Genomic DNA, 22884 nt, shown 5'->3' on the forward strand with positions numbered 1-22884 from the left:
TCCTTTCAACAGTTACGTATAATTCCAGTATGAAGTTTCGCTCTTGTTATTTATAAAAATTAAATTTTAATTACAGTAGAAAAGTTACTAAAAATGTAAGAAACTTAGAAAATTTCAAATATGTCATTTGTATAATTTTAATTTAATAGTAAACATTATAATATTGTGTTTTATTATAGTAACCTATTACCATTATAGAGGAGAACAAGCGTAAAGTAATTTTATAGAAGTTACGATATGCAACAATAGAATAATTTTTACATTAGTTTCGTTACAATATTATAATTTTATATATAATACTTATTTTTATAGTTTATTGCTCTTATACGTAGCGATAAATTATATTTCCCGATTTCATTTGGAAAATTGTACTCAACAGTGCATTATATAACATAATACGTAACAGTTGGCTTGAATTACAAGTATATCGTGAAGATATTGTACGCTAAATGCAAGTTGTCTAATATGGAGTAAATATCGTTAGAATTAATGTCAGAGTTTAAGAATTATTAAGAACTTGTCTCTCTTTCTCTCTCTCTCTCTCTCTCTCTCATCTAATTTTTTGAACAAATTAAATCTTACGTATTTAAAGGATGTGTGTCTATATTATTATTGAGTGACAAATTTAGCAATTAGCAATATTTAGAAAATTTTTGGTAGACACCAAGCATGAATCATAATTTACATATAGGTTTCTTAAGTTCTTTCGAAAATTTTGTGTATTGTTCGAAATAAATCGAAGATAATTTCGAACAAAAATACGTAGAAAAAATTTTCTACGAAAAGAAAAACGTATTTCGTTTATTTATTTTTTCCCATCTTAGCTTGAACAACGAAATATTTTGAACACGTAATTCTCTAGCAATACGTCAAGCATATTTTCAAATACTCGAGCAAAATTTTTCAAGACCCTTAAAACGTTTTCATTTATTTTATCATACCAGTTCCATTTTCGAAACAAAAACATACGAATGACTTCAATAAAGTCGACAAATTTCTTAATTAAAAAAATATAATCTACATATACGAGTACGTCAATAAATTGAACCCATCATCAAGCCATCATTAAAAAATGAAGAAGAGCGATTTAATTTCTTTTAAAATTTTTCCAAAACCTCTTATCCTTTCTTCCACCAAAAAAAGCTAATACATTAAGTGTCAGATCTAAATTTCGATCAATTCATGATCCTCGATTTTCAACATCTGGATGGCTCCCAATGGCTGCATACCAGACGGCGCATCGTCGCGCTACTTTATCGCAAAATTCGTAACCAGATGCTCGAAGGCGATCTCGAGTAACCTTCGTCTGATCGTGGGCGTCGCTTCGACTCGCCACGAAACATTATTTTCGAACTGTACGGTGGGAAACCTCGGTGAAACCTAACTTTTCAAGCTGAGGGGACCATTGCGCAATCGAACACACACAAACCACACTAATCAACTTTACAACGAAAAAAATAGTTACAATATTTTACCAACATTTCTGTGCAAAATTCATCCTGGAAATTTTACTATTTATATCATTATTAATAATACTATTTATTGAAAAAAATAATACAATTGTGGTATGCATGTGCACCATTGCACTTATAAGAAAAATTCTACAAAAGTATCCTTTCAGCTATTCATCTTCTTCCTTTGAGAATTTTGTCTAACTGCACTGATAACTAAGTTACGACCTGGAACAGTTAACTGTAGATTATTCTGAAGAGTGGAAAATGCGAGGGAACGCACGGAGGCGACCATTATTCGCGCACGTGCAGAAGAGTTTCGCTGGCCGGCGCGTCGTGGCTCAGCAGACTCCGAAATGTTGATGCTAAATAAAACTCCTAGCTGGTTGGGACGATGCCATGCGTTCTAATTTTCACGAAGGCAGATCGCTAGCCCGGGACGTGGTCCGCCGCGTCGTTTCGAGCCGGATGATTCGATAGTCTTTCGAAGCTCTCTCCGGGTTACCTGTTCTTCGTGGCAAGGAGAGGGAAGTTTACACATAGATAAACGGGAAAACGTGTCTTTCGAGACCAAACAAGGAAAAATCGGTGTTAATTATAGAGAATCGTTTCGATAAACGAAGAAACTCGTACGCTTATGACGAGACACGGAAAGGTCGGTGACTATTAGAATCATTCACGGCGAAAAACAAAAAGATCTCTTTGAAAGTCCTCCAACATGAGCAATTGAAAAATTGGTGATAATTCGGGGAAATTCTTTCGATCAACAGAAAAATTGGTCGTCTGATACGAGATACAAGAAAGCTCGTTTGCGAGTACTTTTATACGAAAGACTGGCAAACTGATGACGATTAGAAACGATAGTTGCTGCGTCTATCGAAAAAAGTTGAATCGTTGCGGAACTCTAGTAATTTATTTACTTGCCTACTAATCCTTCTCCTCAAAACGAGAAAGTTGAGCAACTTGTGACGATTAAAAGAATTGTGTCAAAATTGGTGTGCGATTTACTCATCTAATTAAAACTTAAAAAATCTTCAAATTAAAAGGTTGAAAAACTTGCGAAGATTAAGGAGAACTGTTACGAAATAGGTGTTTGTATCTGTAATTATAAGTGAAGAAAAGAAGCAAATTTTGAAGCTTCCAGTGGTGAATCGTGGGTTCTTCCATGCGAAGGTTGCGGTGACATGGCTGCCGCCCTTTTGGGCAAGTGCGTTGGATTACTGGCTCTGGTGTTGCTTCTCTATAGTTGTTGCTATGGCTTCCGTATTCGAGATCATCCATCGTCGACGGAGCAACCACATCGCGCCACCTGCACTTCCATCTTTGGCAGATGCCAGGAGAAGACGATCACGGCCACGTCGAACAAAAAGTGGCACGACACTTCGCGGCTTGCCAGTGCTGCTAGGAAACCACCTGTCGAGCTGACGTCGACGGATGACGATAGAGTAATAGAAGAAGAAAAGTATATAAAACATGAAGGAGGTGAACGTGTCTCTGATTGGATAGAGAAGAGTCTTGAAGAGGACGAGGATGCGGATGACGAAGTGATTGTGGAGATAGAAGAAGATACTGACGAAGTAATTGTGAGTTACGATGAGGATCAGGATGAAGAAGAGGAAGAGGAGGAAATAAGTGAAAATGATGATGACGGTGATAGTGATGAAGAAGAAGATAGAAAAGTAATTATGGAGAAACTTGTAAAGGATACTGAGGAAGATGAAGAGAAGGGCGAGAAAGTGGATTCGAAGAAGAAAGTAAGTTTGGAGAAAGGTTTGAAATCTAAGAAACAAGAAAAGGATGAAAAGGACAAAGATGAGGATGAAGAAGAAAAACATGGAAAGAAATATAGGAGAGATGTTCATGGAAAACTGGCTGCAAAGAAACTTGTAGAAGATACAGAGGAAGATGAGAAGACAAGTGAAAAAGTGGATTTGAAGAGAAAAATAAGTTTAGAAAAAGGATTGAAAGAGACAATGAAATTTAAGAAGCAAGAGAAGATTGAAGAAGACGAAGACGAGGACGAAGACGAAGACGAAGACGAAGACGAGAACGAAGACAAAGACGAAGACGAAGACGAAGACGAAGACGAAGACGAAGACGAAGACGAAGACGAAGACGAAGACGAAGACGAAGACGAAGACGAAGACGAAGACGAAGACGAAGACGAAGACGAAGACGAAGACGAAGACGAAGACGAAGACGAAGACGAAGACGAAGACGAAGACGAAAATGAAGACGAAGACGAAGAAGAAAAAATTGTTCTACCTCCACCACGAAAACTAGAAAAGGTTAGACACGCGGACAAAGATAAGATTAGGTCAGCAGAAATAGCAATTATTACAGAAAAGCCAAAGGAAATACCAAAAGTAGAGAAGGAACCAGAGGAAAGCGTGAAGAAGATTAAAAAATTATATGAAAAGAAGTCGACGGAAGAACCATCGAAGCTAGTTGAAGCCACGAAGAAAGTGGAACCCGTGAAAATAACGAAAGCTGAAATCGAATCTCCTGAATCGAAAATTGTCGTGAAGCCGGAAAAAAAAGCGCAGATTTCGGTGAAGACAGAGGAAACGGCGAAGGTTCCGGTGAAGACAGAGGAAAAAGCGAAAGTTCCGGTGAAGACGGAAGAGAAAACGAAGGTTCCGGTGAAGACGGAAGAAAGGACAAAGATTCCGGTGAAGACGGAAGAAAGGACGAAGGTAAAACCGGAAGTGTCGAAAACACGGGAACCAGCAAAAGTGAAAACAACGAATGCTCAAGCTCCGGTTAAAGTTACAGAAGTTAAGCGATCCGATAGTGAGTATCGTGAAAGATTGAATGTCGTGATTTGTTGATTTGTTCTTCGGAATTTGCGGAAAACACAGTACTTGTAAATACAAGATCAAATGTAGTTATTGGAATTACGTCGATATAAATCGTTTCATCCAGTATAATGTAAATCGTGTTTTATCCAGTTGTCCACGGAGAAAATCATCGCAGAAAGAAATCTTTGTTGAATTTTTGGAGTAAAATGAGTATGATACTGTGTTGCAGAAGATGAGTCGAAAGTAAAAACGAAAACGCACGTGGAAGCTTCTTTCACTTTGGCTCGATTGAACGAAGCGATACTACGCGTACCGACATTCGTGCCAAATTTCACGGCCGTTGAGAACTTCGAATGTCAGCAGCATGGCAAGATCTTCTTACGACAATTACGGGGTTATAAATTATGGGCGTTGCAAAGTAAGTCACCTCTTTTTTCCATATGTTCGTGTTGAGAATTGTGGATCTTTAGCCGAAATAATGTTACAGGAACACTAAATTTACACTTGGGATTAATATTAGAATAGTTATATATTTATTTTATGGATGATTTTTTATATATTCATCGATACACACTTGCACGCGTCTCAGCACTTTCTTCTATACCCGACTGTTAACCGACTGAATAGTTTACATTCATCTGTTTTCGAGACGCCGCGCACACACATACCTCCACACACTGATACCCACATACAAGTATCTCTACTACGCATTTAACCCAGTCCAGCACAGAAAATTATACATATCTCAACAGTTCGCTTTAACAAATTTTATCTATTCTATCATGTTGAGTATTGATGACATTACGTTGGCGTCACGCATGAATAATTCTCAAATGGCATCGGAATGGTCGACGAGTTGGAAAAGAAATATTTCAGTTAGAATAAAAAGCCACGTGATTTCGGCCCAATAGTCAACGTATTATATTTTCGAAAATAAAGTAATTAATCTAAAGTTGAACATGGTGTTTGATTCTATTCTTCCTCTGATTTTTCGTTTGGAAATTTTCCGAATCATATTGTCAATATTTTATCCAATTGTGTTTCATTGTCTCTATGGAATCAGTGTTAGATTCGAGCGCAAAAATTCCATCGGGTCTATTGCGAGGGAACGTGAACCAACTTGGAGATTTTGACGAGTGTTTGGGTGTGATGGCGCACGTGAAATTGAATGAAAAAACGATAAGGGTGCAGGGCAAATATTGTTTGGCCAATATAGATTTGTATCCGTCTCATCCGGACATGAAGCTTCCGGTTAATATGATGCAGGCACGTTCTTTCATAAGAGGAAGTATGTACGACGTAAGTGAATGATTGTATTTTTTTTGTTTGCATTTTATCAACGATATTGATCTTTTCGCTGCAACCAAAAGCACATTGTTTTCAATATCAGTGAATACTTTTTCGTATTACTTTTTCACACCGTGAAGATTAATGAATGATCAAACTTTCGAGAAATTTTATTATGATGAACGTTCACTTTTTCAGCCTGGTCACTTCATTCCAAAATTCACGACAGTGAACTGGGCAGTGTGTCTTCCAGCGGCGTGTTCCGCTGAAGATGCACGAACCGTTGTCGAGGAAGCATTGAACGACTATAACTCTACCGTAGGAATTACATTCATGGTAGATGTCAATCCTAACATGTGCTACGTCAAACAAAAATCACGAAGCTATTCAAAAGAGACGATCGGTGTTCTGTATGTATTTATATTTACAATTAAATGGCGGATTTTATGCATTTATGTGAAATTTAAAAGGTATACAAATGTACAGAATGTATCTAATATTAAAAAATCACCAAAGTATACTCGTTATACTTACTGTGGGTGAAATAAATATCCGCTTAACTTCCATTTCTCCAATTGAGTTCACAAAAATGTAAATTTGCATAAAAATCCGCAGTATATTTATAATTATCGAATTAAATCAATTTAAGGAATTCACAATGGAGCTCTATTCTTATGAGAGACCATTAAAACAATTTTATTAAAACGTTAGAACTATCAGATTATTTCATAATTATGTTTCCTATAGAAGTTCTTATAAAATTATTAAAACTACAGAAATCCGTTTTTACATTACGTTCTCAAAGTAGGCAAAAATGAAGATAATTTTCTTTTTATTGACAATTGTGGGTTCCTTCACAAAATTCAAATATTACAAAATTCTCCAATTCTCATATTATCTGATTAAAAATTATAACAATAATAAAATGGAATATTTAATTTCTTTTTTTTTCTTTCCAATCTTCTTTACAGATATTTCTACGCAATGATCGTCTGTCTCGTCGCTGTAGCAACCACGAGAGATTATTTAGTGGTGTCGGAAGGAAAAGGTAGATTCTCATAACATTCTATATTTTCTGCAAGTTAATGCGCTTAAAAAATCTTCTAAATTTATTTAAGTAGTTTCAAATATTTTATTTTATGTACGATATCACAAATTTTTATTACACGATCGTTGTCCTTTACAGGAAACTATTCGGAGAGAATAATAATGTCCTTTTCCTTACGGAGAACCCTCAGATCTTTATTCAGTAAAGGATCCAGCTATGTCGATATTACATGCATTCATGGAATAAGGACACTCGTCACGATTATGCTTTACATTAGTCATCAAATCATACCGATTTCGATGTTGCCATTTTCCAATCGAATCGAACTCACAGAGGTAAGGATAAAGATTTACATATTCGCTCAAACATATTAAGACAAATAATTCTTTATTATAATACCGCGAATTTCTATGAAAATTCATGTTTTTGTGAACTCAACTAGAGAAATAGAATTAACATTTCTTTTCATTGGTTTTCTGTGTCGTTGAAGTTTGCGTTTAATGTCTGGTGTTAAAATAGGTAGCGAACTCTCCTATCAGCTCGATAATGAGGGTGTCAATGGTTTACACAGACGCGTTTTTATTGCTTAGCGGTGTCCTAGCTGCTTTCAACATGGCGCACGAATTTATAACACGGGGCGAGATTCGATGGTTTTGCCGTTTTATTGCCAGATATATCAGGTAAGTTATGGTTGACTCATTTGATTATTAAAGCAATGTCAGATATTTTATTTCATGTTCTCACTAATAAATTCATTTATTAATTTATTAACAGTGAAATTTTTTTTTATATCAGCATATAAATATTCTTCTATATAATTTCGCTATTTCAGAAAATTTTGAAAAGTTATATTTGACTTCAAAGTTATATTCTTATTCAACCAAAATCGTTGAAAATATTTCACTGTATAGGAAAAGGATAATAAAATTAAATATCTCAATTTGAATTTTAACGCCGAGTTCTTGAATTTCCATTTTGTTAATTACTTTTATTAAAGTATATTGATTCTTTCGATGCTACTTTTTAGACTCACCCCAGCGTTACTCGCAGTGGTATTTTGGTACGCATTCATAATGGAGCACATTGGATCGGGACCACAATGGAATAGCGTCATAGTACCAAATGCAGAGCTTTGCAAAAGCAACGCGTGGACGAATTTGTTATACATACAAAATTTCTTCCCCTTCGAAGAGATGGTATATAAGCCGTTCTGAAACTGTGCGAGGACTTCGCAACATAATCACAATTATAATCCTATTTATCGATTATCATAAGCACAAACATTCCAAATTATTCTAGAAGATTAACTTCGTTTTCATCTACAATTAGATCTTGTGTTCTCTCAATGTTACTAGTGCACCAATCGTCGTTAATTTGAATTCTATTATAAAATTAGTCTTTGCGTTTCATCAACTTGATTAACTTCAGTCAACTTCATTCGATTTAACAAATTTTTCTTGATCGATAGTGTGCAACTCATACCCACCAGTTGGCTTTAGACATGCAATTGTCACTATTAGCCCCAATGTTGGTATTCTTCTTAGAATGCAGGCCTATCATTGGGATTCTTGTAATATTTTTCTTCGTCTTATTGTCAGCTACACTCCGTTACGTAGCAACGATGAGCAATTATCTTTCCGTTGTTGTTTTCCATGGAATGTCGTAAGTATATCTTGCCAATTTTCAATATAAGCTTCTTCATTTTATATTCAATCATTTTAAGCGCAAGTCCTTGGTTTTAGATTGAAGCATCTTTACAGGACTGCCAATTTAGTTTACGCACTACCATTACATAGAGCAACGCCGTATATATTTGGTGTAGGACTTGGTGTGTTATTACGGCACACAGGAAAAGATGTCAGAATCCACAAGGTATAGTAGACTGCAGATAAGATTTATTCTACAATTCAAAATACCGTGACCCACCAAATAAACGAGATGTATCGTATTAATTTCAGGTGTTAGTGATCTTGGGATGGTTGATCGCGATGGCTTTGGGATCCTGGTCGTTATTTTCACCATGGCACTTAGCCAGAAGGGACTATGTGTACGATGCTGAAGAAGCAACCAATTATGTTGTGATCAGTCCAGTCTTTTGGACCTTGGCTTTATGTTGGCTCATTTTTGCGTGCTACACCAATCACGGAGGTCTTTCTTAAATTGTTGAATATTAGGCGTTAACACACAATTTCGATTATTTATTAACAATGCTAATTTTTATTTATAGGTATATTAAATAGATTCCTTTCGAACTACTGGCTATTATTCTTCAGCAGAATATCGTATGCTGTATATTTAACACAATTCGCAGTATTTTTCTACAATGTTGGGACCACCAGACACTCTAGTGAATTTCATCTTCATAGAGGCGTATGTATAATATGAATCTCGAAAAACAGCATCCACATCTCTTGTTAACCGAGTAAAATGAATTAACTTGTCACTCAGGTTCCTAATCTCTTAGATATAATAATTTCTATATTTCCTTTTAAAATTAAAAAAAGATAGAGACTTCTTTCTTAATGCGTCTTTATGCCTTTTTCTTTAAGGAGAAAAAACATTAAATTTTCTGTTGCAAACAATTATAATTAATTTGTTGCAATTAACATTCAATTTCATGAATTTTCCGAACTATTGTATTTAAAAGATGAATTAGTTAATAGGTTAAAATAACTAGGATACTAAAATAAAGTGTACTTTTCCAGCTAGATCTTCTGGAAGCAGCAACAGTCATAATCATCTCCATCATCCTAACCTTATTCTTCGATATCCCTATGCAAGAGATCAAGAACGTGCTTATGGAGAGTACAGACTCCCTGAACGCAGAAGTATCAATATCAGAGAAATCAGCAATAGTCGAGTCTTCAACCGCAGAAATCTCGAAAACCTCAAAAGCTCCAAAATCAGAACTCCATGAAAAGAAAATGTTCGAAGAAGACGAAGTAGCTTCAACAGGCTGGGACTGGCAAAGAGACATAGTAGATGGTGGTACAAAATACTCTAATGAGAGTATAGAAGACGAAGAACGAGTAGACATGCCTATCTTAAAAAAGTCAAGTGGCAGAAGACGATCATTTATTAGTCGTGAACCATCTGAAGCCGAATATCCGTCATATTGGCTAAAGAACGATAACAAAAGATTCTCAAATAATACTGAAGACTATAGAGATCGTGGAAGAAGAAGCAAAAGCAGTCAAAGGGATTATAAGGAGAATGAAGCTTTAAGGTGACTATTCATTTGTTGGAAAACATTTTTATATTGAACTTTTTTCAATATAAATTCAGTTATATACGATCAAAACCATAACTTGTACTCTAAATCTTTCTAGAGCGCAACAAGAGCGAGAAGAATCAATTAAACGAAGCAGACGCTCTCTGTCAAGAAGCCTCGACACTAAAAAATTATCCACACGGGACAGCGAGGACGAGGAAGACTATCCAAGAACCAAATATGAAGAAGAAGACGAAAATAATCCGAGATACAGGCGATCGCAGTCCAGAGGAAGATCCGTGATCAGGGAATCGGACGATTATCGTTCCTGGGACCTTCCTAAAGATTCCAAAAGACCTTCCAGAAAATCCGAAGAACGCGAGCCTATACAAAGACAACCAAGAGTCTCAAAAACCTTTTCCTCAGAAAGCGAAGAAGAACATTTTCCTCAACAGAGAAGAATTGAAAAGAGACACGTAGAACCAAGGATCAGCGACGAAGAGGATTGGGAGAGCGAGTTGAGAATACGTCGAAAGCAATTCATGGAAAAACTGGCGACACGAGATCCTGCATCTGAAGAAGAAAACTTGGTCTCTTTACGAAGATCTTCAGCGGAAGGAAAGCTAGCATTGCTAAAAGATCCAACAGGAGATGACAATATGGATTCCTGGACGGTTAGTGTAGGTTCGCGTGTTACTCAATTAGGCTCTTCTCAAGAACGAAGTGAACCTGAAGACGACTATATTCGACGAAGAAGAGAATATCGTGAACAGGCTCCGCCTCCAAGAGAAGACACTCAAAGCGAAGAAGAAGCGATTTGGGATTCCACAAGAAAATCTTATACCAGTAGTAGTCAGGTGACTTCTATCGAAGAAGACGACGATATTGATACTTATAACTTCGTTCTAACAAAAGATAGTAAAAGAAAATCTGTTCAGGACCTTTCTAGGTTACCTCAGGAAGATTTTGACTTTGTAGAGCTTGAATTGACTGTTGGAAAGAAAGAGGGTGAAGGTTTACTTAGGTCTTCTTCTGGTTTGTATAAAAGAGAATCGATTATTAAAAGCCAGGCTAGTGAAGAAGATCCTGAGTATCTTCTTCCCGAAAGGCCAAAATTGGTGCAGCAGGAGAGAGAGCATCCTTTTAAGAAAGCTTGGCAGATGCAGAAATCTAGGTCTGAGGAAGATAGCGCTGCATACGTTATTAAAGAATCCAAAGAACAATCTAAAACAGAAATGAAATCGAAAGATGACGAAATTAAGGAAACTAAAGAAATTAGAAAGGAATTTAGTGGAGAACAGTACGAAGACACTGGCATGTTTGCTGATGATGAGTCAGAATCGGTTATGCTGGCTCATAGTAGTAGTGATATTGATGATAACACGAGAATGAGTTCGAGGTCTGAAGAAACGGAGTCAGTTTCAACTGAGAGGAGTAAGAGTTCTAAGAAAAATAGTGTGAAGTCATCGGACGTTGAGGAGGATTCCCTGAGATCTAATTGGCCATCGGAGGAGGAGCAAGTTTATAGAAGCGGTCCTAGGAGTAAATCGGAGGAGACAGAGTGGAGCTGCGAAAGAGAAGAGACTTGATGAAGTGAGTGAATTATGGAGCAAGAAAAATGATTATAAATTAAATATAACGAGGTAAATTATTCTGCTTGGATTGGTTGAGAGGGAAGGGGAAAGCGAAGTGGACTGGATTTTGGGAAGGAAGGAGTGAGGATTTGAAAGGAAAAATGGATCATTGAGGAGTTAATGATTGATAGATATAATTATCGTTCCGTGAGAGAGAATAGAAAGAACGTATTTTTACAATAGTTTTATTCTTTTATTACAGTTTTAATCGTTTTATTACAGTCAATCAGAAGTCTACGTACACCGCTGTTTATAAATCACATAAAGCTTCTAATACATTAGCTATACAGAAACCGAGTATACGAGTTAAATAAAATCTTAACTTTTGGTATTGATAAAATTAAAATTAAAATTTCGTCCCAAGAGTTTGTGAGCTAAATGTTAATATTATTTTAATTTCTTCCAGAAATATATTAATATATTGATCAAATTCATTTTATGTCTTATTGAGAATTGAGTAAGATATGTAGAATTTTGTGACCGATTGTACATCTTCTCTGCAATTGTCTCTTGTTTCTGGTTTCAAGCCCAAGATCGTTTATCTGTATTTAAATCTATCGTCAAAACACATAAGTCGAATGTAATCGTGGAATTACAATACATGTTAAAAGCGTTGCGAATGACAAGACCAAATTATGAAACTATTTTCCGTAGAGTATAATAAATTATTCGTTAAATATACATATATTAGCATCGTGAATGAATGAGATAGTAATATTGGAAAATTCCGTATTTCTTCGGTATTTATGACGTTCCTTATCTTCTTACATTTGATGGAATTTGTTTATTGTAAAGGATGCGAAGGATACTGGTAATAAAATTATGCTAAAAAAGTGTCTTCCTTATGAAATTTTTGAACGACGAAATTTCATTTTTTACAGCCTTGTTTCAATATTTCTCCAATGCCTCAATATTTCATTTGGAATATTATAATTATTATTATAACAAATAGAAAAATGCTTATTTGAATCTGTATTAGACAAATCAGTCGTAAGATTTAAAATTCTATTTTAAGACTTATTTTTTTATTTTTTTTATTATATTTTTTATTATTTATTTTATATTTTATTCTATTCCAACATACGATGTAACCAATCCAAAGTCTGATTAGTTAATGAATTCTAGTTGTGCTTTCACGACTTTATACATATTTAACATATTACATATTACATATAACATATTGGCAATTATCTTCCATAGATTGAAAATTGGATACTCTAAAACACTACAACTTTAATTTACTTTCACTGTACTGTTACTAATAAATATGTATTTTTTTTTAATTTGATACGGGAAATATACCCACGTATTTCCCTTCAGAAAAATTAAATGAAGCTAAGGGAACATATACGCGAACCTACGCGAAGGAACCGATAAAATTGTGTAAACATGAAATACGACGAGGACGTGATCTTTCGATGAATTTACGGGGAGCGAACGGATATTTGACCGATTCGTGGGATGTCTACGGTATGAAGACTTCGCTGGTCCCGTGTGACAGGCGTAAACGGGACGAGCCACGGACGATCGCGCAGGCGATGTAATGAAAAGCACCGTAAGCGGCTGTCTTCTGCGGTTGGTGTCTATGCTGAACGGAAGTAATCCCCGTGGCACTATAAACGCACGCGTACATCACCTACTACCGGATAACGTCCAGCCGAGAATTAACTTACGAGCAAACGACGGCCATTATGCGCTTGTACGAACTCTTTACGAGGCTTTGTGTCGTAAAACAACGTACCGCAAAGCAATCTCTTCTTTTTGTCTTACTTTTGAAGCTACAACCTTCCCTGGAAATCGTAATTCTATAAAAATACAGTACAAATACGATGTAAAGTACGATCCATTAATAATGTAATAAATCAGTCGAAAAATTTATTTTAGTCTGTATCAATGCTTGCTCAGGCTATTTTGTATAATTGAGCTAATATTAGTTTCGTGTGTAATCTTGTATACTTCTTGTACGATTGAACTTTCGTATAATTTCAAAGTTCCAATTGAAACTTAAAAATTTAAGAAGCACTGGGATATTATAGTATAGATTCAATATTCGAATGTTTCGAAACTTTGTCATTCTCTCATCGATTCAAAGAATGAATCAAAATTCATCTGACGATTATTCAGGTTCAATTGACCAGGCACGATAACCTACAATGTAGTTGGGAATTTATATGCGTATTAAACGCATCTCTGCATCGACTAGACGTTCTACCAAATTATTATCTAACAGAATTCTAGTACGAAATATACGAATACTCGAGGACTTCGATAAGTGGTTCCGGTCCCTAGGCGTTTCTCAGGTATGAAACCACAAAATGGCATAGCCATCGCGAACCCGGACGTTCGAGGAATTCGAAACGGTCGAAACGCGAGTGGTACGACCTTCCACGGATCACTTCCTAGCAGTTTGGACTACCATGCTTCACGAGGCCGTGGCTGTGAGCGAAAGCTTGGAACGGAACCCTTGAAATTCTAGAACCCAGGGCCACGAACTGCATGACCCTTCATAACATAGGAATGCGAACGTGGTTCCGATTCACGTGCTCCGATTCTATGACAATTCATTAATAAGAATCTTATCTTTACACTCTTGTCTCGAATCATCGATGAAAACTGGCTAGTGAAAATTTTCGTCTTCATTGGGTTAGTTTAAGTCAATTGCTAGTTTTCATAATAACATATTATACTCCAATAGCGTATATTTTTTTTTATATTTTGGAAAAGAAAGTAGATTGTGTAAAAGCACATCTGACTGAGTGTTCTGATTTTAATCCTTGACCTACGCCTCAATACACGTCTGAATATGATTTGTATTTCTACAAATAAACAAAGGATGTTATTAAAAATACACTAAAATATTTGTGCGTAGCTTATTCCAAGTAGCTGTGTAACATCATAGCCTGTCAGTTTAGAGCTTACTTGGAACGAAACGTAGCTAGAGATACCATGCACACAGCTGTCGGTATTCGTGTACGTACGTGCACGTGTATCAACAGAAGCGCGTGTACACGTGGACGTGAAGTTGAAAATCAACGACGCTGGAGAAACACGATGTTCACGTAACTTCTCGAGTAGGAAAGCGGATAAACAGCCTACGAACGAGGCGACGGACAAGAGATCACGTATCCGGTGGGCAGCATTTTTTTTCAAAGATGAGGATGGCCTTGCAGAAAATTATCAAAATTAAATTTTCAAAATACAATGTAAATAGTGCAATTTATCTATCGATTATCAAAACGCTATGCATAATAGGTTTTCGAGAATCGTACAAAATAAGATCGAGTCGCACAAAAAATCTTAATATTTCAAAGAAAGAAAATGTAACAAAGACGGCAATGCGTATCCGCATCCAGACGAATAATGAAATCCGCCACTGGATAATGACATTTGTTCTTTAACACCAGCGAAATATAAAATATGAAGATATTTTATTGATTGACGTCACATTGTATGTTATACGCACAGTTCAAGTACTCCTCGCAGTAAGTTATAGGTAGCTGCAACGTATCTACAGCCACTTGAAGGTTATTGTTAGTTACTTTGCGAGAGCTGTTGCGTATTCGCACAACAATCCCGGATCGTGTAATGCGGCGACGAAAGCTTTCCTTGCATGAATACCCAAGTATGCAAATGCCACTATGGCATTAGACGTTTCTCTTCGTCTTTGAACATCACTCGAGGACCCTTTTCGTTAGACGTCTCTCCCTTTTTCTCTACCACCTAACGCCTCTTTATTATTACAGCTTCTGTTTCATACAAATTCCGTTTAACTGATAAAGCGTATAATTAGTTTGTAGGAACGAAAATGAAATATGAACGAAAATATGAAAAATTGAATCGGTCAGAAGCTAAAATCGTGGTCGGTTAACCGTTTACTCGATGATTTAAATGAATTATCACATCTTATATGAAAGCAAAAAATACTTAATACTTATGAACAGGAGAGTATGTACATACGTGTTCGGCCAAAGAAAACATCTTTAGTGGTCAAAGAAGTGCCTCTTTCGTTGCACAGAAGCTGAATGGGCGATGTGTCTGCTGTAGCAGGTAAGACAGAGGCGTGCCTCGAGTTTACTGTGGCACGGTATTTATTTTGGCAAGTACGTCGAGCAACGGTTCCAGGAGGAAGCCTGTTGTGTGCATGCTGGAAACGCTACAGACGCAACGGTAAAGGAATGCAATGTGGAAATCATCGATTTCCGCAGTCTGGCCACGTCGCGTGCGATGGAGAGAAAAGGACTGTCTTGTGCTTGCACGATCTAAATACATATATATATGTCTATACGGGATATCTCGAGACAACTCTCAGTTCCTATGATACTTAAACTAAAGGATATACGTTATACACAATAAAATACATACATATGTCTTTTAATATTATACTATAATATAAATATTATATTAATTATTAATTAATTATTAAAATTTCGGACTAATACTAAGACTGTGAATATAATCAGATAAAAATATAACATGAAACAACAGTTTCAACACTTTCGGTTTCGTTAATAATATAAGTTCAATTGTGCGAGATGACGTTGGTATTTAAAGACACCCATATTCTTAGTCGGAATACTTTCTCATTTAACGTACACGCTTCGATCATCTGAAGCGCAAAAACGGTTCAGGTTGCTTAGATATTAGAAATCATCTGGGGAGAAAAGAAATTAAGTGTCGCATCGAACCGCAAAATCTTCTCCTCCGGTGAATCCAGGCAGAACTCATTTAACGCGAGAAATACTTTGAATAGCAATATCCATTATCACGGAGTTACACCCGAACGAACACCTCGTTCCATCGTAATCGGATTAGGCCTTGAAAGACAGAATGAGAGGCTGCATCGAGTTCGAGATAGAGCAACGAAAACGATTGGAAGGGGCCAGAGGACGATAAAGATGAGGTAGAAGATGAAAGAAAGGAGGAAGAAGAGTATGCTTCAAAGTAGATGAAGTACCGTCGCGTAACTGCCAGTACTACTTTAATCTGTAGAGAGAAAATCTTGTAAATAATCGAAGCAATTATCCAACTCGTCTGGTAAAACGGTACAAAGTAACATTACGAGACTTTTCTGCATCACGGAAGATGAAAATAAGCGGACAGTTTTATTTCATTATCAGCGTCGACGAATCGATTGATAATATTGGCTCGAGCAGATGAGCCAAAAGCGACTCTTTCCTAAGGAGATGTCTCGTGTTTAGTCGTCTCTCCACGCTAAGGGAAATTGCTGCGTCGGAAATTGGGTGGCAGACCTCCCAGCGAGTGTTTGACGTCGCTCGACGAATTGAAACTTACTACGACCAGGGAAATGGTCGTTGGCAAATTGTATCTTATGAATAGATTTCGGATGTTTATGCAAATTTATGTTTTATTAAATACAATGTAAGAAACAGGACCTAAATAGAAATATGTTTTATTTACCAAATATTATAATATGTACTATGCTAACTTTTTTTATATATTTTTACATATCATACGAATTCAGTGTATTTTTGTACTTTTAAATTTCCCATAAATGCATAAACATCCGTAGCCTACTTATATGTTCAACGTGAATAGTATCCTTTTTTAGGCATAAAGTGGCATTAAATTAAAATCGAAAAAAAGGATTTATGTCTTTTTACCTATGATAGAAGATGCAGAAAAATTCTACAAATATCTATAAACGAACAATTAATAGCAACTGTACGTTTCACGATCTGTTGATATATGGATCAATTTTTTCATTCAATTCGATATGATCGTCGCTTCTACGAAGACTGGCATGGAGAAAGGAAATAAATCAAATTCGTTGAAGAGTTAAAGGGTCCAGGGGCTCGATAAGTGGCGCTTGACATTGAATTATGAATGCGTAGCGACGCGAGTAAGGGAAGGGTGTCTAAAGACGAAACGATAGCGTCAAGAGGGCGACAGTTAGGTGGTAGAAGCGTGCCGCAACCGATCCCACATCGTAGGTATTATAAGTTCTGTCGAATCCTTCGTGGGAATGAGCGGCTTGCTCTTGCGAGATTCACCTCTGCATTACTACTAGCTCGTCCCAAGTGTAATCTCTAAGCTCCTAAAAGGTGCTCTTCCATCCCAACTCAACCACTCCGCTATACTCTATCTGACGGTTCTCCCTTTCTGTAAATCTAGATTGGCAATGATGCCAATCATTTTAAATATGTGTTGATAACGATAGTAAGCTATGGAATTTTATAATTTTTAGCTTTGTTAGTATCCTCAGTACAGCTTTAAAAACTGTGTTAAATAAATGTTTACCATAAGAATCTTTAATTTTTGTAGAATATATGTTCCTACGTCGTATAATAAATTACCTTTGGATAGTTGACTAGAATTTGTTATTTCGCATACAATTTAGTCTACGCTCTCTTCATAGCAACGTCGCGAGATATTACAATTTTTCAAAAGATTAACCTCGAGAAAATTTGAGCTTAGAAATATTCAAATTTCATAACTTTGCTTTGCGATATCTATTGGTATCCATTAATTTCGAATATTAGGGAGGAACCACAAACTGAAAAACATATGTAGCACTAGTTGGAGATCTCGCCTAGCTACGGACCACCCGGGAGTCGCGATAGCCCAGCAACCATGACCTCAAGATCGCGGTAACTACTCGGATAACCTCGAGGTCGAGAGAGCGGCTTCGATCCACGCCGAGGTCGAGCCACTAGCCACGGACCACCCCGGAGCCAAGGGATTCGTCACAGGCTACTCGAGAACTGAGGACCGTGGGTGAGCTTCAAGGCGATTGTATGTAGTTGAATCGGTTGATTCTCTATTGGGATCTTTGACTTTGGTGTCATGGGTGTCATGGTAAAATCTATGTATTTCAAAGTTTTACAACGACATGATTTAAGATTTCTCTTTTTAGATCTCGATTTTTCTAATCTGATGTACATCCGCGTTCACAAGTATTAGATCAGTTTTTGAATATAATTTAAGAATCATACTATAACGTTGTTAGAAAAGTTTTGTACGAAGTAGAAGCGCAACCCAGAGACGTTTACCTAAAATCTCGTATGTAATTTCTCAATTAAATTTTTTACTTCTTATTATATATTATATATATTATTTATTACATATTATATTCTTCTTACATTATGTATATGTGATAAAACTTAATATTTAATTGTGCTACTTTCTTAGATTCCAAATATTTCTACGAATTTGCGGCTAATAAAAGAAAGCAACTTCATTTTAGTCGAGAGAAAATAAATTGTAATACCTTACCGTTACAGAGATGTAAACCATTCAACGGAAAAATTAGTGGAGCCCAAGAGGACATCGATTCATCGAGACGGCTGAAGGGGCCGATGCCTTTCAGTAGCAATGATCCGCGAAATTGCTTTACGCAATCGGCCATTATGCGTCTGAAAATTTCGCGAGGCATTCGAGATCAGCCCGGCGTTTGATGTGATACGAATATTATATATTGTTCATTGTCGGCCACGTTTGATTGCACCGATCGCGCAATTATCGATAGCCCTCCTGCCCTGTAATAAAATTCAACCGCACGGATCTGCACAGGGATCTATCTACTGGAACGCATGATGCGTAAACGTACCCAACAAACTGTTTTGAAACGTGTTGGAATGCCGAATGCCGGAAACCAGATGATCGAGGAAAAAGCAGCAGGGCGATAATGCACACTTAAATAGTTATTTCATAAATAATTTTCCAAATATTTTCATCAAATATATATATATATATAATATTTATTTGACAATGAAAAATTGTGACACGCATTTACAAATAGAATAGAAATGTTAGGATAGCAAAGCTAGAAACCTACTGGTAGAAAGTTTGTAAAGAACATGTTGGTTCTTAGGCTGATCTGGTGATCTATTATAAAAGTGGGAAGTCCTTTTGCGACGAATAAGGTGCTTTGTCTCCTATACAGAACGCTCCATCGTATGACATGACAGTTTGTGCAACAAGTCACGAAGCTTCCTGACGTTTTCTTTGTAACTAAATACAAGAAGACAGAAGACAAAGAGCTTAATTACTTCGCAACGCTATTATCCGGATTAAAAGAGGGAGAGTGTCTATTAAGGAAAGTACAAGACTCAATGAAAAAACGGCTTCAATAGGGAATCCCAGCATTCAATCGACGAATATCGATCTGAACGCGATAATTACCATCGATTTGTGATTATTTCGAGAACGTTGCACCTTCAACTTTCGGTCCAATCTCTCGAATTAGATAGCTTCCCTTTATTCTAACTTTTTCTAATTTATTTTCAAATGATTTGGATTATGAATACCGCGAGACAGATGATTTTTTATTTATACTTAAGACACATTTCTTAGTGTTAGGGACTAAAGTTTAAACGTCTTTAATTCTGAATGTAGAATGTATTTATTTAGTCTTATTTTATACACTTTTCATATTTATTTATGTTTCACTAGCCTCGTGTATTAAAAATTTGTTGAAGAATATATATGAAATTGTATTTTCATAAAAATTACTGTAATATCAAAGAACGCAGATGGAATTTCAATTGAAGAATATGAAAGTGCTGGATAAATTTAAAGCTGAAAATAATTATAATTGTAACTTCCAACGCAATTAAAAAAAAGTTATTCGAGTTAATATAACCTGTAGAAATCTGCTTTTAAGACTCTTAAAATCTGCCCCAATTCTCACTCTTCGAAAATGTTCCTTCTATGCAAACCTTCTATTTAAAACTGTTATTTTATAACATAAAATTTAAATAGAAATTGTGTCAATGTATGTAATAAAATTCTTTATGGTAAAATTCATAGAATGTATGTATCAATTAAAGTTTTTAACTTGCTGTTTCTTTGCTTAAAGACGATAAGAAGTATTATCAACTCTATTGAAACTATCGTCAATATTTTCTTCAAAGCTTACTTAGTTTTTAAAAGCAGAAAGAAATTTTGTCATCAGAAAGACACACATAATGTATGAATAAATATGTTATTTATTTCCAAAAATGATCTGAACTATTAAGTGATCACATTTAAGCCTCGTCATGAAAGATTTCACAAGCTAAAATCATAACTTCAACCCTGCTCTACCATCTTTTCCCTCGCAGCAACACTCTTTGGTGTCATGTTATAGGATACATGGTCTCGAAAACGCGTAGCGTTAGCATTATCATCGGTGTCAGAGACCGTCATTGGCTTAATTGGTGTTGGTCGGTCGAACGTTTCGCCGGTGGTCGGCATGTATTCGGTGCAACCGTGCAGTTGAGCGCAGCCACGCGTGATTTCCCTCTGCACGGCCATCTGCACGCATCACAAACCCCAAAAGGGTGCTCTTTCACCCAGCCACCATCGGATGGGTGGCCAGCCAGTGGGTGGCAAGCACACGAGATATTGCCGGTTGCCCGGGTGAAGAGTCGAGATGGCGGCTGCGGTGGACTGAAAAGCGACGATGCGCAACTTCCAAAACAAACATACGACTTTAACGGCACGAATCGTTTTCTCGTTGGAAAACTGCCCTGGAAAATCGACACGAACTTCGTTGAACGGAAGGCCAAGCCGAGTTATGGTCGTCAACTTCACTCTACTCGTATTCCGCAACTCGTCGATTCCAAATACTCGTTATTTTTTCAACGTGGCCAGACGAACCAGGATTTGCCGTTCGTTTGTAACGAATCGAACCGCGAACCATTTCGATCACGCGCCACCGTTTTTACGCTCGATATTTTTGCCACTAGACATTTTCTGGCAGTTTTTGTGGATGAGATTCGTGATTTTTGCCTTATTGTAGTTTAATTAGGACTATACTTTATTGGGTTGTAACAAAGATTGGTAATGTTTTTGTATTAAGTACAAAACACAAAGCTATGGAATTTTATTATATTATCACGCAATATCCAAGTGTCTTTGTTTCTGTCTTTTCGGAAATTTTCGGGTGGTTCAGTTGCTGGGAAGCTTCGTGATTTTTGGTTTATTATAATTCAGTTAATTCTATTTTATTACTGATTATACTAATCATGTAATAGCAAAGTATCGTTTGAATTATTCACGGGCTTTATATTTATTTATTTTATATGAAATATTTTTTTAATTTTCTACATATATTTATTCTTATTATTCAAGTTAGTAGTCCAAATCGAACTACAAACGAGGAATTCAAAACACGATAAAAAATACCATCTACTGATTTCTGGAATCCCCAATTCCAAAAACGAGCGATTCCTCTATTCTCAATTTTCATTGGTGTTTCATTTGCCTACTGTTCTCCATCATTTCCCAATCTCGGTCTCATCAGCATAAAATCTGAGATATATCAGAGGTCTTCTAAAGTCGAACTAACGAACGATCCGTGGAATCAAGTCGAACGAGTGTCTTCGAACGATTCGAGGGTGCAAAAAGCTCGTTCAGAAGAGGAGGCGTAGTATTGTAGAAACGGAATGGTAGGGCGGAGACTGGGCTGATCTTTTCACTGCACGGAGGAGATAACAGGTATTATCGGGGAACTAATTAAACTGGAACATAAGAAATAAAATAAAAGGAAGAAGGATTATCGTTCGCAGCATAGAGCGCCGCGTTCCGTTCCAACATCTAGCGTTAAAGACGCAGGAGCAATCCAAATACAGAGTAGGACCACGTATAACGCTAAAACATAAAAAATTGCTATTGCCTTCGTATAACGCGATTTGGAAAATAACAATGAAAGTGAAATACGCTTCGCAAAGAAATGATACTGAAAGAAATATTTCAACACGAAATTTGTATGATGACGTTATAAGAAAATTGAAGATACGCTAAAAAGAACAGATATATGTATATAGATACATGAAGAAGTTTTTCGTTTCGCGACTTCATGCAAACTGTTCGGAATTCACTATCTAACGAAATAACGCGGAGTGTTATGTCGAAGGTTATGACAGTAAGTCGATGGAGATGGTGTCTGTAACTGCAGCGGTTCTCCTTCTACGGGCATTACCGTTGGTACCGGTGCCGGAGGCCAGAAAATAATTAGGCTGCAGGCGAGAGATGTAGCGGATATTATAGCACGTTGCCTGTTACCTTGCTACGCCGCCGACTGAGCTATACAGTTGTTGTTATCTAACTTAAATGAACCTTGTAATAATATCGTTAGAGGTATTTCGGCACTACCAACAGCTAGCCTCTTTTCGTTACTTCACTGTAGACGATGTTGGATCAAGAGTGCTATATGTATAACTATGTATAATAGTACGTGTTGCATTGTGTTGTTAGCCATATACGTAGATGAACAATAATAATTGGAGAATGTGTAGAGAATTGGTGTTAGATAATTATTAGTAGAAGGATTAGAGAGAGTATGGGTTACAAAGAAATTTCATAGTTAATGGTTGTTTATATTGTGATGAAGAATTTCATATCTTAGAAGGTTACAGTAACAATTTATAAATTCGTTTAGTCATTTATGAAAAACTAATTTGCGATTAATCTAACGATTTAAGAAAATATTGCATCTGTAACTAGGCTC

At 36.5% G+C, this 22884-nt stretch overlaps 2 protein-coding genes across 3 annotated transcripts in view; one reads left to right on the plus strand and one right to left on the minus strand.

Moving 5' to 3' along the window:
- LOC138178523 (probable cytochrome P450 6a13) overlaps positions 1–22884 on the minus strand; it is a 41078-nt gene that overhangs the window by 8759 nt on the left and 9435 nt on the right. The gene's annotated exons all lie outside the window — the stretch shown is intronic.
- Positions 1862–12274, plus strand: LOC138178522 (uncharacterized). Of its 2 annotated transcripts, XM_069110469.1 has the most exons (15): positions 1862–4087; positions 4118–4244; positions 4482–4670; positions 5316–5551; positions 5738–5949; positions 6511–6587; positions 6726–6922; positions 7107–7267; positions 7615–7783; positions 8056–8249; positions 8330–8459; positions 8546–8735; positions 8815–8957; positions 9293–9813; positions 9917–12274. In XM_069110469.1, exons 1-15 carry the CDS (start codon positions 2636–2638, stop codon positions 11385–11387), a joined length of 5469 nt encoding a protein of 1822 aa, XP_068966570.1. In that variant the 5' UTR covers positions 1862–2635; the 3' UTR covers positions 11388–12274. The 2 variants fall into 2 exon arrangements, with proteins under 2 accessions (XP_068966570.1, XP_068966569.1); XM_069110468.1 differs by having other exon boundaries at positions 1862–4244.

The sequence above is a fragment of the Bombus flavifrons genome, chromosome 3 (assembly GCF_040668555.2).
Source record: "Bombus flavifrons isolate JBK064 chromosome 3, iyBomFlav1_principal, whole genome shotgun sequence".
NCBI lineage: Eukaryota > Metazoa > Arthropoda > Insecta > Hymenoptera > Apidae > Bombus > Bombus flavifrons.

Coding starts and splice junctions, on each gene's coding strand:
- LOC138178522 (XM_069110468.1), top strand. CDS start 2,636: ATGGCTGCCGCCCTTTTGGGCAAGTGCGTTGGATTACTGGCTCTGGTG. Junction 4,245..4,481: donor AGAAGTTAAGCGATCCGATA/GTGAGTATCGTG, acceptor ACTGTGTTGCAG/AAGATGAGTCGAAAGTAAAA. Junction 6,588..6,725: donor AGTGGTGTCGGAAGGAAAAG/GTAGATTCTCAT, acceptor TGTCCTTTACAG/GAAACTATTCGGAGAGAATA.